Source organism: Diabrotica undecimpunctata, chromosome 1, assembly GCF_040954645.1.
Source record: "Diabrotica undecimpunctata isolate CICGRU chromosome 1, icDiaUnde3, whole genome shotgun sequence".
NCBI classification, from domain to species: domain Eukaryota; kingdom Metazoa; phylum Arthropoda; class Insecta; order Coleoptera; family Chrysomelidae; genus Diabrotica; species Diabrotica undecimpunctata.
The window spans coordinates 21292874-21310103 of record NC_092803.1 but is presented as its reverse complement, the minus strand read 5'-3'; the positions used below and the strand labels follow the sequence as shown (position 1 = coordinate 21310103).

Below are 17230 nucleotides of genomic sequence, written 5' to 3'. Positions count from 1 at the left end.
AACCGATTCTATATCAGCAAATTGTGATGAAGAAGAAGAAGCAGTGCCTGACTCTTTCTCAAAAGAGACACCGTCGACTTCCACGTTTAATAGAAATACGTTGCGGTTGCCAATAGTTGCTAAAGTCAGTGATAGATACAGTTTATCGATGCGATCTGCTGCTGCTGTTGCTTCTGCCGTTTTGGTTGACGTGGGTTTGGTTTCTATCGAAGATCTGACACTGATTATTGATAAAAACAAAATCCACAGAGCTGTATGTAAAGCCCGAAGAGATGCTTCAAAAGATGTTGCAGGTATTGTTGTAAATAGCATTTACTTTGATGGACGAAAGGACAAGACCCCGATAAATGATAAAATGGGGAATTCTTACCATTGCAAAGAGATTGTGAAAGAACACATCTCATTGTTATCAGAACCCAGATCAATTTATTTGCGACATATAACGCCTAGTGGTGACACTGCAAATGGAATTTTTACTTCGATCACAACTTTTTTTGAGGGTCAAAGTTTGAATTTAGATGATGTAATTTGCGTTGGATGTGATGGAACTGCAACTAATATTGGCTGGATGGGTGGTGTGATTCAATATTTAGAGGAGTATTTGGAGAGACCGTTACAATGGTGCGTTTGTTTGCTTCATGCCAATGAGTTACCGTTTCGTCACTTGTTCCTGACCATAGATGGTTCTACTTCGGGTCCTAGAGAATACTCCGGACCTATTGGAAAACAGTTAGTTGCTTATGAAAATAAACCCACTGTGACTTTTTGTGCTGTGAATGGTAATTTGCCTGACTTGCCAAAAAATGTGGTCAATCAATTAAGTACAGATCGAAAATATCTATATGAAATATGTCAAGCAGTAAACTCCTGAATTGGCAAACCGTCAACCTGGAAAAATGGCGCACTCCAGATGGCTTACTACTGCTAATCGTCTACTCAGACTTTATGTAAGTACGCTTAATCCATCAGAAAATTTATAATTGCTTGTAAACTATGTTGTTAAAGTATATGCTCCGATGTGGTTCAGAATTAAGCAAAAAGCGTCTTTTAAGGATGGAGCGAAGCATATTTTTCAACTAATTATGTACTCTCGATTTCTACCCAAAAATCTAAGATCTGTTGTGGATACCGTTATCGAAAGAAATGCCTTTTTTGCCTACCCAGAAAACTTACTTGTGAGTATGTTGTTTGATGATAGATATCACATTAGGGAGCTGGCATGGCGAAGAATAAAAAAAAGCTAGAGACACTGAAAGTAGCGATAAACGCAGAATATTTAAAACACCAAAAATTAACTTCTCTGCTAAAGATTAAATCGATATTATTATGTGGCACGAATGTCAGGATTGTCAGGTTACAACACCGCCGGTTCTTCGGCATATTTCTACTGAGGACCTTCACATCATGGTAAAAGATAAAATCTTGTATATTTTTGACTTTCCCTGCCACACACAATATGTGGAAAGATGTGTTAAACTGATTACAGAGGCCTCGCAGAATGTAACTGGTGCTATTTCTAGAGATAGCTTTATCAGAATCAGGTTGGAGTCTCGGCAAGAAATGCCAAATTTTGGACACAAAAATAAGTTCAAATTTTTAAGTTTTTGTCATCAAATATAGGGTCTATTTTGTTTGTTAAGTTGTTTTGAACCTTTTTCATTAATTTTAATAATAAAATATCTTTTAAATTTAATTTGGGTATTATTTGAAGTATATGATTTAGGTCTGTACAAACGTAAAATTTACAAAACTTTAAAGTCTAGTAGAGCCCTGAAGGTGACACACTATCGTATTTATTTTACATTTTTCATAATCTCTGGAAAATTACGCAAATTTGGATACCTCTTGCGATAGTGTAGCTCAAAAAAAAAAAATTTTATGCAAAGACGGGACACCCTAATATACAGCAAACGATGCACCATATACCTGTATACCTAATTCTGTTTCTCTTTCTGCTCTCTCTTACAGCATTACATATGTAATGATTGTGCAGATTGACTCCCATAAAAATTTGTAACGGCGAACGCGTGTAAAGAAGTATAACTTTTACCGGCAGTCCCACTGGACTGCCACATCCGTTTTTTTGCTTAAAATGACGCTATTATTAGTGCTTGCACCATCCATAAACGTAAAAATGTTTTAGCTTTGTCATATCAACATTTTTTCAAAAGCTATTTTGTTTTTATGCATTTATCAGTCACTGTTATATTACTAATAGGTGCGTTTAGTTATTTATATATTTGTTTTCAATATTTGTAACATTTTTTAATAATATTAGTTGTATAATCGGTATATTAAACGGAAAAATAACTAGAGTTGGCCACTATTACCTTTTTTGCGTGTGATTTTAAAATAATGTTTATACTTTTAACCATGATCTAAACATCTCAGTGGTTTTGACTGATAATAATATTGTCGATTTTGCTCCAATTTTGATTTACCTATTACAAATATATATATTAAATCAATTCCGGGAGTAGATAAATGGCTACGAATAATTTACTACAGTTCGATCGGGTGCATCCCACTCAACCCCCAGACGTCCCTGCAGTCAGCGTTGTGTGGTTCGTCACTGCAATCCATTCTTCCCTTCAGCCCATTTAAATGGAGCTAAATGGCTACGGACGTGACAGAGATGAGACGATTACAATGTAGAGCTACAAGTGAGAAATTTTCGCAACGATTGCCGTTATTCCCGCATGCAAAACCGTATTCGGAACAATGGGAGATTGAATATGAAATGGGGCATTATGTTGGACTTAAAAGCTGGCTCGAGTATTTCGGTAGAAGACGTGGTATGTGTAAATCCTTTAGAAGTTTTGAGTTCTTCGTGGAAACCTAAAGAACATGGAATTTCCTCTTTCAAATGTATATAAGTTCAACGCTACACGATAAACTTATATAAATAATGCATATTTCTAAAAATAGCAACAATAGTTTTTAACGAAATTTCCACTAAAATTGTCCATAATTTGTCCTTGCTCTAAAATAGTGGTGAGAATTGCAAACTGGATTTATCAATCAAAGTTACTTTACAACTGTTACTCTACAGTCTAAAACCATATACCAGCTTCTACAGGTCTAGTGGATAGGTATCACATATTTATGGAGTTATTTGATAGGCTTCAGAAGTATTTGCCGCTTGTGATCAATATTTTGAACTAATACAAGATAGGATTGATTGTTTAAGGTTTTGTGCTATATAGTTTGTGGCTTAAGTCTCCATGAAACAGTCCCATTGTATGCAGGTGTCTCTTGATTGACGCATGTTCTATTGTAACGCTGACCTGATTCTTGCTTACTTTCCACAGTACTTTATACTATTAGCGCCTGTCTATCCTATATATATATATATATATATATATATATATATATATATATATATATATATATATATATATATATATATATATATTAAGGTATATTTTTCCAATAAAAGTCCAGGTTATTTCCAGTCTCAATTGGTGCTTTCCGGCATTCGCACGACGAGCTCTGGACCATAGTGTTTCGAAAATATTCCTTTGCCTTTTCATTGTCGTGTAGTACTTGGAGATCTGGAGTCCATACCAGTTAGACACTATAAATTTTAACAGTCTGTCGGGTACTTCTCACACTAGCCTAAGGTCTGAATTAGAGATTTTAAGACCACTAATGGGTGCTTCTTCATCTGTATATATTGATCATTTTCGGTTTGAAAGCTTTCATATTAGTTTCTCTTGCATAATTCAAGATTGCATAGTTTCACTTCTTGATTGGTTTCGATTTCTTCTATTCGTTTCTCACCAGAATGTAATATTTTTGTCCGAAAGTATAAACTGTTTATTGCCTTTGTAATATGTTGAGGGTAGCCGTTGTCGTTCATCATTCCCCAAATCCCATCTTGGTCGACTTTGTCAGAAACTTTTTTAAAGTCAGTGAAAGCTTTGTGGACTTGTACGTTAAATTCCTTACCTTTCTCGATGAGCTGTTTAATTAAAAATGTTATTTAGTTATTTATTCTAATCAGTTTAGACGAAAAAAGGCCTAACCTTGCATGGCGAGCTGCCCCAAATTTTTTTATTCCAACCTTTAGGGGGTCAATAGTAGTAATTTAAAATCACGATCGAATTCTTCCGTTATGTTAACTGCCATTTGAATTTAAAAAAGAAAAATGAGAACCGACTTTAGTCAATATCTTCGCCATTTTCAACTTTTCAACAAAAATGGTAAGATTTGAAATTGTTGCAAATTATACAATTATATAATTTATAATTATACAATTTTGATTTACTGTTATATATTTTGATAAACTTAATATTTAAGGTCGTATGTATGTGGTAAAGGAGCGGTCGTAAGATCTTGCGCCGATTGGTTATATAGGAATTGGTTTTGTTCAATATCCAGGCCATCCTTAATTTTTCGACAAAACGGTAATGACTTAAATTGTTGTAATTGCGATTTCCTAGAATTTCCTCTGCAAATTTTATTCGTGCGGTCGATATTTTCCTAGTTATGGGGGCAATAGTGGAAGGGGAGAGGAATTTATAGAATAATCTCGTTTAATATTAACTTTACGACAAGAATGTACATATACAAAAATTAGGAGAATTATATTTTATACAATTTTGATCAGTTTATTTCATTTTTTTGCTAAAATCAATATTTGAAGTGATACGTATGCGGTAAAGGCGCGAGCGTAACACCTTGCATGAACTGGTTTTATAGGAGTTGTTTTTATTCAATAACTCAGCAGTTTTTAACTTTTCAACAAAATTGTAAAAAGGACTTTTGCAATTATACTTTCCTACAATTTTTGCTTTGCAATTTTTTTCGTGCGGTCGAAATTTTACGCGTAAAGGGGAAAATAGTGATCAAGTATAATTATTGAATTATCTCGTTTATTTTTAACTTTGCGACATACAGGTACATTAAAAAAATGAAGAGAATTATATTTTATAAAATATTGATCTGTTTACTTTTTTGGCTACAATCAACATTTCAGGTCCTAAGACTAACGAAATATAGACGGTTATGTCATTAGCAGTAAGCCATAAACAATGACGAACCTACGACCTTAAATTCGTCACAGATCTCATATATGCATCAACTGATAGTAATTTACGTCCAACTTATATTTCTCAATTTTCAAATAAAAATATTCATTATATACTGAATTAAGGGCTGTTAGAAATATCTTGGAATACCGTGAAACACACTGTATATATATATATATATATATATATATATATATATATATATATATATATATATATATATATATATATATATAATCAACTCCTCTCTTGCAACAATTCCTACATCGGCCAAACCTCTCAATTATTGAAATCACGTACCTACCACACTACACAAAAGTGATTCTCGACTTCACCCTGACCGTTGTGCATTAGCCAAACATGTCCATTCCACTGGTCACCTCATGGACTATACCTATAACACTACAATTCTCCACCGTGAAAACAATAAATCTTAAAGAACATTAAGAATCTAAGCGATATATACCACTTCTTACTTAAATCCGATACCAAGAACACTACAACATAACAGAGAACTAGCTTGACTGATATATCCATTAACAACTAACTTACTTAAATAATAATTTTCATTATGTAAAAAAGATAACATTCCCTTGCTTTTCTTACATACATCTGAATAAGATATTATAATAATAATACATAAATAATATAAAATAAAAAATCTTAATTTAACGACATTATAAAGCAGCATAAGAACTACTTTGACATGTCAGCGTATGCGTTCTGGTAAAACAGAACCTCACATATGAACTTTCCAACAATCAGAAATTTAATTATTGCCGACAACTCAAAGAATTAATTCTTTTAAATGTAGTGGCATTAGTTTTTTCGGTCAGCCTTGGGTACACCTTTACGTTTCAAGTTCAAAGCTACCATACATTTCCAACATTCCAACAATAACTTTTTTCACATAGTAACAAAAAAACTACTATGTCATTACTAGCTAAGTTTTTTTAACAGCCTAACTCTACAATTCTAAGTTACGGTAAGATCGCTAGTGTTTTTTAAATAGATAATATATGGTAGCTAATTATAATTTCTTCTCTTTCAGCCCTGAAGAAGCCAAATTAATTCTCTTTGGCGAAAACGTTCAGCGAAACAATTGATACTCATTAGAGTTTTTCTTGCAGATTTCCCCAACATTTTAGATTTTACTATTTAACTTATCTGCAAAGATTAAATTTCTTTTCTTTTCTATATATGCTAAGATAACTAAAAAAATAATGATTTCTTTCTTCCAAAAGAGCATGAACGTTTCAGATAAAGATACGGAACGAATGACCATATTTTAGTAATAAAAGTATTGACTGAGTAATGTATTGAATATAATAAAGCTCTTATTATTGTACACGGCGAAAAGGACATTTATTTATTAGGAATGAATTGCTATCCTGCAGCATACTCGTCCATTTTATGGTATTTAGGTACAAACCATTGTACATTGGTCTAAATGATTGGTTTGTTATAGTCCCGTCCGGTTCTTCCGTGTTAAAAGTATCTTTGAATTTCTTCAGTACAGAGTACCAGTCTGTATCGGGGTATTCAACGTATGTGGCAGTTATTTGTAGGTTTTCCAATTTTTGAAGTTATACTTCTATACGCGCGCTCCACGATGGAAATTTGTATGGGAGTGAATCTGTGAAATCATTACATATGTAAGATAATGAGTAAGAGAGAGACAGAAGATATATTTTCTCTCTCTTATATATATATATATATATATATATATATATAATATATTATATATATATATATATATATATATATATATATAATATAATGTTTTGTATTATTTATTAAATGTTCCTAATTATATTAGTCTTTTGTATTTCAAAATAATAAATCACTGTATGAGCCAGAACTGGCAATTTTGAAATACGTTTGTGTCATGTCCTCGCTAGTATAGTAGTCAGTATCCCCGCCTGTCATGCGGGAGACCGGGGCTCGATTCCCAGTCGGGGAGGACTTTTTTATTAATATTATTATATGGTAAATTAAACATGCGTAAGTAGAAAAGCTATGTATATTATTGTCATTTTTAAATACTTATGAATATTACATTTTAATTTGTATTGTATTATTATATTGAATTATGTTGCACTGTATTGTAGTGTATTTTTTTTATGTATATTATTGTCATTTTTAAATACTTATGAATACTGCATTTTAATTTGTATTGTATTATTTTATTGAATTATGTTGCAGTGTATTGTATTGTATTTTTATAATAATAACAAAATAAACAATGAATTTTACTGCAGAGTATGTGTAAAAAAATGTTTGCATTCAACTCCTTTCATACATATATGAAAATAAAAATATACATTTTCATCAAAATATTGATTCAATCCTTCATTTACTATACTCCTATTACAGGTCAAATGTTGTTTATTAATTGTTAGTAAGTTGTTATTAATTCTGTTTCTCTTTCTGCTATGTCTTACCTATAGCATTACATATGTAATGATTGTGCAGATTGACTCCCAAATAAATTTGTAACGGCGAATGCGTGTTTAGATAGAAGTGTAACTTCTACCGGCAGTCCCACTGGACTGCCACACCCGTTTTTATTTAAATTGGGGTTGTCGCTCTTAGCCAATTTTTTACAGGATTTAGGTTAAGTTACGCAACACATTGTGTCTTCGAGGATATGAGAATAGGATTTTGCTGGCAGTGCGGAGTTCTATTTCGAGAACTCCCAACCAATTTGTTGGAATTCAGTGGGAAGTTAATTAATAATTATCAAAAAAGCAATTACAAAAATCGGTATTTGTTTTTTTTTGTATTCCGTTTTGCAGTTAACTGAAAAACTCTTATGCAAACCTGATTTCGTATACAGTAAATACGTTGAATTTAGATTTCCTATTATTAGCTGTTTTCAATACCAGTATCTACAAATTTCATTCTCTTTAGGATCGATTTCGTTTGAGATTAATTTTTATTGCTCGCAGAATCCACTTAGCGTAATCGGATATCCGAAGTAATTAACTTCGAGAGCCACTGAAATCTCTTTGATTTTAGAGCATCTATAAAATTGGGGAAGTTGACTAACTGACCTCAAGCTGTTCTCGGAAATTGCTAATAAAACTTCGGTTGTGGGAGTAATGATAGTTTTGGATAAGATAAATTTAAAACTAAACGCTATATTTTCTGTAGTATATTATGTAAATGGAGAACTAGTGGAGCATACCTAAACAATTAATTGAAGAAGGGATATCATGAAATCTTCAAAATACAAAAAGAAACAAAACGATTCTAAAAACTACATTAATCGAAAACACAAATACAAATTTTTCAAAACTGGGATTAGAATTAAACAAACTAAAAAAAAAACGATCAGATCACCACATGGTCAGGGCAAAAATTGTTTTCCCATACAGATTAAAGGACAGTGTCTCATCAAGCCAAGACGAACAACTTTTAGAAAGAATTGATCTTCCTCAATACAATCTGTCCAGTTTAATTCATGAGAGCACCCGCACACTATATAAGACTCGAATGGACTCCAAACTTGACGAAACACTAACAAATGCCAAATGCATATATGAGAACATAATATCAAGTATTCATCAAACAGCACAGGAGGTCTTAGGAATCAAACAAAATTAAATTAGTAACAAGCTTTGGTGGAATGAAGACGTCGAAAATGCGGTAACAGAAAAGAAAAGATTATACCATAAGTGGTTGAATACAAAAGATGACGCAGACAAAGACCGATACAATGAAATGAAGAAGAAAACTAGAAAGATAATTATGACCTCCAAAAATGAGATATGGGATAGAAGGTGCAGAGACATACAATCTTATATTGGAGGACGACAATGCACTAAGGCGTGGAAGTTTATAAACTCTGTTAAGAAGCCGACTAACGAGAAAGTGATTCTAAATCCCATAAATCCCGAGGATTGGACACATTATTACAAACATCTATTAAATGAGAACAGAGACGAATTTAAAGAAGATATGAATTCATCAAGAATCGAAATTCTGGGAGAGCATATTACCATAGATATCAACATAGTTCAAAAAGCTATAGCAGGGATGAAGAATGGAAAAGCAAGTGGACCTACGGAATTAATAAAGAATGGCTCAGATAAATTACACAGAATGATCACGGTGATATTTAACGAATATATTAATGGACATCCAACACCAGATGAATGGAAAACAGCATATATGACCCCAATATATAAAAAAGGTGACAGTAGAAATTGTAAAAACTATCGAGGGATATCGGTCACAAGCTCAATGAGTCGACTAAACGGTCGAATACTACGGGACCTGATAGAGGAAGATTATCAATCGTCTGAAGACGAAGAACAAGGAGGATTTAGATCAGGTCGTTCATGTACAGATAACATCTTCTGTCTTAAACAAATTATAGAAAAGAAAATTGTGACAAATAGAGAGTTACATATGACTTTTGTAGATCTTGAGAAGGCATATGACACAGTCCCGCTAAATAAACTATGGGAAGTCCTGGGCACATCAAACATACATCAAACATTGGTTAGTGCTCTCAAAGATCTATATTATGGTTCAAACTCCCAAATGAAATTCGGAAACCTCTTAGCTGAAAAATTTGCAGTTACTAAGGGTCTCAGACAAGGATGTTGTATCTCTCCGACTCTATTTAAGATTTATATCTCTGCAGCTCTGAAACAATGGAAAAGGAAAGTCAAAGGAATGGGTATACAATTGAACGATCAGGATTACATATATACTTTACAGTTTGCAGATGATCAGGTGGTGATCTCAAATGACAAAGATGACATGGAATACATGCTTAGAAAACTAATTGAAGAATACCAGAAATGGGGATTAAATATCAATTTAGAAAAGACAAAATACCTCTCAATTGGAGCTGAAGCAGCTGAAGCAACTCGATATCGATGACAATCAAAAAATAAATCCATGCAACGAATATAAATACCTGGTCGTCATCTTCGACCGTAGTGGAAAAGACGAACGAGAAATAGAACATTGAATTGTACAAGCACGAAGAGCTATAGCATGTTTGAACGGAGTTCTATGGAGTAAAGAAATATCAAAGAAAAGAAAATGGAACATCTATGAGACAATGGTTAAAACTAGCCTACTTTATGGAGCTGAGACATAGAGAATAACCGAAAAATATAAGAAAAAGGTCAAAGCCACGGAAATGGATGCCATCAGAAGATCGATGAGAATATCAAGAGCCGACAGAATACGGAATGAAGTGATAAAACAACAAATGGATATAGAGGGCATTATAGTTAAGGATATTGAGAGAAAACAGCTCATATGGTATGGGCATGTGAGCCGAATGGGGGACGAAAGATTGACTAAAAAAACTTTGATGTGGCAACCCCCAGAGAAGAGGAAACGAGGAAGACCACCACAGAGCTGGAACCTGGGAGTTAGGAAAGCGATTAGCGCTCGAAATCTGGACGAAGACCTAACTCAAGACAGAATACAGTGGCGTTTGGGAGTCGGACAACGTCGTAAGATGTTATAAAAAACCGAATATATATATATATATATATATATATATATATATATATATATATATATATATATATATATATATATATATATATATATATATATATATATATATATATATATATATAATAATATATATATATATATATATATATATATATATATATAAACGAAAAAAACTAAAGAATCCAGCTATTGGGCAAGAAGCTCAGCAGAAGCTCCTAGACAAGATGAGTCCCAAAATAGATGAAGCATGGGAAGATATTAAAAATGCTATAGTGATAGTAGGAGAATAAAATTTATTGGCAGAGCGACAAGCAATAGAGAGCTGAATGACTGAGATAATTTTAAACTTAATGGACGAGATAGATAAGCAAAATTCAATTAAATTCAATAAAATAAACCAAAAGCTAACAAAAGCTCAAAAGAAATATAAAGTGTGCTAAGGAAGGCTAAATTCGTAGAAAAAAATTTAAAGAGATTAAAGAATTCGAACGAAAGTTTCACTACTTTAACCTTCACGAACATGTAATAAAAATAATAACGAATAAAAAATAATACATGTTTAATGATTCTTCTCAGGTTTTTCCATAACACTAAACTATTATATAAGGTTAGCTCAAACATCTTCAACTTCATTTAACATTCAAGTAATGTCTTCATTTAACAAATTCATCTTCAAAATTGTCTTAATTTTGATCTCTCGCTAGGTTATAGTAGTAGATTGTTACTGTAGACTAGAACGGTTGAATCTTTTCAACCATACAGCCACTTCCACTGGATGAAATAGTACCTACACCTTCTTTTCCATATATAAAAAGTTATGTTGCTTAACTGGTTTTAATATAAAATTCATTATAGAAATTGGATTGTTTAATGGACTTCTTAAAAATGGCTTTACTTTATAATCAGAATCTCTTGTAAGAACCCATTTCTATTATCTCCATTTAAACTTCTTATCAAGAATACAGAATTATTTATTCCTACCTGTTAGGTACCTAGAAAAACGTATCCAAGAAGTATCATGAAATTGTCAGAATTTAAAATCAATGTTACTATATTATACAGGGATGAGTGCCTTAAGAACCGGCAAAATAACGCAAAAGATAGAAAACATAATACGTTGTGAAATAAAAAGAGATTAAAGTAGTAGAGGTGAGAAATTATCGATATTAACCTATAATTTACTTTACAATGCATTAGAATTATCGAAAATTTCCCACCTTTAGACGTTAGCTTATGAGCTGGTTGACTTCAGTCATAGTAATACGTATCACGTAATGTAAGTAAAAACAGTTTAACTAGGAGTATTTTTTTATCTAAAATTAAAGTATTGATCAATAATAAACTATGATTTGAGACGTCGCATACACTCTTCTCAATACAGAATTATCATAGCTTGTTATTCTGTATTCGTCAACACAGAATTAATTATCAAATTACTACTAATTAAACTGTTTATAGTTCGTCCCAAACCCTTCTTTCAGTGCGTCATAGTTGATCGAATTCTCTCTAACACATTAAGCTAGAAGTGACAGAAAAAAACGTGAGTCTGTGATTATTATACATAGAAGTTAGAAAATTATGTATCGTTCACGGGTATTTGCATATTAAAGCGAATTCTACTTATGGATGTATAATTGGTTGGAGTTTATACGCTCAATAGATATTCAATCAATGATGCGCATAAATATAATTTGACGCAGATTAGTGACAGTACTTTCACAATGTCAACTGATAAAATGATAATTGTTATTCCAGGTTAGTAGTTTCAGACGTTTTACAGTGAAAATTTAATTTTGTATTTATTGTAATAAAAATATTTTAAATATGCCGAGATATACCGAGAATGAACAATGACTAATATTAAAATTATTAAATTATTTTCAATTAGAAAAAGAGACTGGGACAACTTTATTACTCGTTTCTGCCGTTCGTGAAGTAAGTTTTATAATTATTAATTAATAAAAATTTTTATACAGGACGGGACCTTTAATATGTAAATTTAAAAAAAAAATTGAAATATTAAAGTTTTTACTCTACATTTAAAAAAAAATAACCTTTTCACATTTAGCCGATTACGATCCTGCAACTGTCAGATTTAACTAAAATGTCATGCAATAATTCTCGACTTTCTTAAAATCCTATATGACGTCAAAATTAGTGACGCACTGAAAGAAGGGTTTGGGACGAACTGTACCTACATTTGCTTTATTGCCTTCAATCAGTTTTTACTTTATGCGAAATTTAAAAAATGTAAATATTCGACGTCATACTTACGACGACGTAATATTATGACTGAAGTCAACTAGCTCATAAGCTAACGTCTAAAGGTGGGAAACTATCGATAGTCCTAATGTAATTTAATGTAAATTAGAGGTTTCTATCGATAATTTCCCACCTCTACTACTTTCATCTCTTTTTATTTCACAACGTGTTATGTTTTCTATCTTTTGCGTTATTTTGCCGGTTCTTAAGGCACTCATCACTGTATAGAAGATTTATTGAAAGTTTTGAAAATTTCCTACTACACCCTAAATATTTTATATACTTAGTCCGTCTTTTTATATATAATTGAACGTATTTTATATTAATTATTAAAAGAATCTGACAACCTAGTTACTATGCATATTTTCACTTTGTAATCCGATACTACTATTATTGAATTAATAGCACCAATATCTTTTGAAAAAAAGTTAATAAATCCATTTTTTAATCATCAAGATTATGAGAATATTAAATCTCAAAACTAAGTAAATGAAAATATGTATACACTTACTTTTATAATCATTTATTAAGAACTATTTACAATATTTTCTCAGAATACAGATCACGGTCGCTTTAGTTAACCTTTTTAAAAAGTCTTTATCATTTCAAAAAGTAAAATGTTCAATTCTGCATCAAATATATTCTCGCACTAAATTGATAAACATAAACATCATACTGATTATACTCTCCGATTTCATTAAATCTTTTAATATCCATGTCTCTAACCTACACTAAACAACAATATTTAGGTTATATTTTTCATTTCGCGATAACCTACAATATAATAACGAATATAGCAGTACTTTATTTGGCAAATAAATATTTTATAAAAGGTAAGACAGGAAAGATTTGATTTCACGTATAGTGCGTCTGTATATCCGCTTATACGTATTTCACCCTACAAGGGATCATCAGAGACGGCTATTAACAGACGCTCTGAACGTAAAAATAAATCTTTCCTGTCTTGGGAAGCAACACTAAAATGGCTTCGATATGGACGCAATAGCGACATCTGATAATAAATCCGGAAACTAATTGTCGAAACCAAATATTTTATATTTTATATGTCAGATAATTTTAATTTATTTTATCTGTTCAGATTTCTTTCCTAGGTGACGCTAAGAAATTCTACCTTAAAAATATTATTAAAATTAATTATTAATTTTATTAATATGTAATTAATACACTATTACTAATTAAACGTATCGTTTCAAGAACAAAATATGATTAAAATGTCAAATGGTGGTAGTTCAGATTTCTTTCCTTGGTGGCGTCGTTAGTTTACTGGACAAACGGTGTGACTTGTCACCATAGCCTATTATATAGATAGATAATGGCAATAACACCATTAATCCTTTAACGACGGAGAAGCCAAGACGATATATTTTGAGACAAGCTATAGCAAATACATCTATATATTATCAAATCTAGTTTTAAAAGGACGTTTACTGGTCATCTCTACACCAGTACATTAAATGTAATCACTGTTTCTTTTGGTATCTATGCTTTGTGGTCGCAAATACTGTTTGTATAAGAATTTCTAAATATTGTAATAAAGAATAATCTCAATGTTTTAAAATTTACTTTTCTATCTGTCATCCTAGCATGCATATATTTAGTTAATTTTATTATGTATATACATATTTATTTTCTGTATACCAAAAAATTTTTTAGCTATTCTTTATTTTTAGGCTATATTTCTTCTTCGCATTTGTATAAGTACAAATTTTATTTGTACAATTCTTGTCTTATCGATGTTTTGGTGTGGACGATGTTGGTTCGATGTGTTGTTTAAACGGTTTTTCTTTGTTACAGGAAGTCATCAGAGGTCGGAGAGCGGGTTTTGAGAAGCACCCCCGATTGGGAGGAGACTGCTATCAATGGGGACCATTTGTGGGTACCGACATCAGTGTCGGGTGATTTTTGTTATGTGGGAGACTCAGACTGTACGGTAAGTGTAAAAATTGTTTAGTTTAACGTTTTTTATTGGTTTTAATACATTATTTATTCTTAAGACCGTTTCACATATTTAAACATGTATTTATTGATATACCTATCTATATAGGTACGCCTAAGCATTTTTATACTATATTTATGTCTTCTTCTTTAAGTTCCATCTTCTATCAAAGGTTGGAAATCATCATGGCTATGCGGACTCTGTTGACTGCCGCTCTAAAAAGTTCTGCACTACTGCATTTAAACCTGTTGTGTGCAAAAAACTTGCACACAACAAATTAAAAAAAATTCAGTTGTGTTTGATCAAAATATTGTTATCTTTCAATATATATTGCTTTATTATTATCTACGTTTACATTAAACCAGCTTTCACAACTACAAACCTCTACATAGTGTTGAAATACCTACATTTCTTCATCTTTCATACCAATATACATAAATCTTTTAGAATCAATTTAAAGTTTAAATTAGACAATTTAGCTAATATCCAGAAGATGATTACAATTTTCTCTTTATTAGGTTTCTATATTTTACAAATTCACACATAAGATAATTTAAACCCTCAGTCATCAATAATTAATAACTCAGCATCGTCACATATCTACCATCTAATTTTTAGGCACCAAATGTTAATTTAAAACATAGAGGGCCTTATTGGTCTTTTAGTTATTCTTGTTGCAGTAGGTGTATATATTGATGTTTCCCTGCTTATAATTTAAATATTTTCTTAAAGCCATTCCATCTATACGATTGTTCTACAATTTTCTAACATAATCTTTTGTCATCGAATGCGATAGTCTGCGGACTAGTACGCATTTCGATGCGCATCGCCCCGCCTCGAATTTTCCCATTGGCTCTTGACCTGGAAATCCCTATTTATCGCTCGCACAGCGCATATAAATATTGGCGATTTTCAGGTCAGCCAGGTCAGTCCCTCACGGGCTCTCTGAGAGCTTAGTGCTCTCGGGACTCTGCTTCCTGCATTTATTTTCCATACTCTGTGACTGAGAATTGTTTCAACTTAACTTGGTGTTTTATTTGAAGAAATTGTAATGTAAGAAATATCTTGCCTTTTTCAAGGCAAGACACCGAAATATTTACAAATTAGAACCTTTCTTTCTTTTTTCTTTAGTATGTTTCTATATTGTACAATATTCACACACGAAACAGTTGACCCTTTCGTCTTCAATATTATCATCAGGATCATACACATATCTACCATCTAGCTGATGATGGACTTTTTAGTCGAACGAAAACGTTCTGAGCTATTAAAAACGCTCGCAATGTTCATCGGACTCTGTAATTTTTCTCCGAATTTTTCTACATGTGAATGCAAAAAATAAATTTTTAATGACACTCGAAATTTTAAACACGAAAAGCATGGAGCATGCCTTCAATTAGTGTGAGCCAATTTTCATATCGATGAATTCCTAGAACATTTTCAATAACTGCTTTTAACAAATCTCACGTAACAACTTTCATACCAATGAGTGCATTTTGGAACCGTGTACCCTTTATCAAACGAAAAATATTCGGTCCATTATATTCCCGTAAAATAAATAGTGGAGAATAAAATTTCAATAGCTCAAGCTTCAGGAAACGACCTACTACCTGCTTTATTTTCATTTTACTTAACCGCAGAAAAATGCTATTCAATTCCTTGAATGTGTTTCCTTTTGCGTCCAATGTTCTACGAAATTGTTAACGATTCCTTGTTTGATATGGAGCCGTTGTAATAAAATATTTTCAATAGGAACAAGTGGAATTTCAATGAAGTTGCATTATCGCATACGTTATTGGCATATTTCTTAAGGCTTAATTTTTCAATGATTTTCATCATTATATTCGTTTAATCGTTTTACACTATATTGTCATTATACAGTATGATGCAAATGTATGGAATAAATTCATTATTTCAGAAACAGACGACTTTAAAAAAAAGTCTAAAACACGTCAATTTTAATTTTTAAATGGCCATCAACTGCTATATATGTGTTAGAAATTACGTCATAATTGTCGGCGTAATGACGTAATCGACGATTTTTTTAAATACAAACCGAGGTCACGCGACAGCTCATTTGAAAGCTACTTCAGCAATAATACAATATGAAAGACGGGCAATAAATTCTTTCCTAACGTTATCGATGACTTCAGGTGTTATTTGTGCAATTTCCGTTCTGATGCGCTCCTTTAACTCTTCTACATTATTCGGTCGATTTTGATACCCTCTGCTCTTTAAATATCGCCACAAATAAAAGTCTAACGGAGTGAAATCTGGAGACCCTGCTGGTCATTCGATGGGCCCCCTTTTACCTATCCACCTACCTGGGAAAACGTTATTAAGGTAATTCCGTACCTCAACGCCGTAGTGTGGGGGAGCCCCGTCAGATACATACGAAAATATGGCCATACAATTTGATTGTTTATAATGCCGTCTCAAACGTTCACCTTCTCGGGATAGTGTGTCCTATACTCTTAAATCCAATGTG

At 32.1% G+C, this 17230-nt stretch overlaps 1 protein-coding gene across 5 annotated transcripts in view; it reads left to right on the top strand.

The window, feature by feature from the left end:
- Positions 1-17230, top strand: part of rdgA (retinal degeneration A) — a 604783-nt gene that overhangs the window by 372060 nt on the left and 215493 nt on the right. For all 5 annotated transcript variants that reach the window (XM_072538847.1, XM_072538849.1, XM_072538841.1 and 2 more), the window contains exon 5: positions 14601-14736. In XM_072538847.1, coding sequence (XP_072394948.1) covers positions 14601-14736 — 136 coding nt within the window. The remainder of the gene's footprint in view (positions 1-14600; positions 14737-17230) is intronic.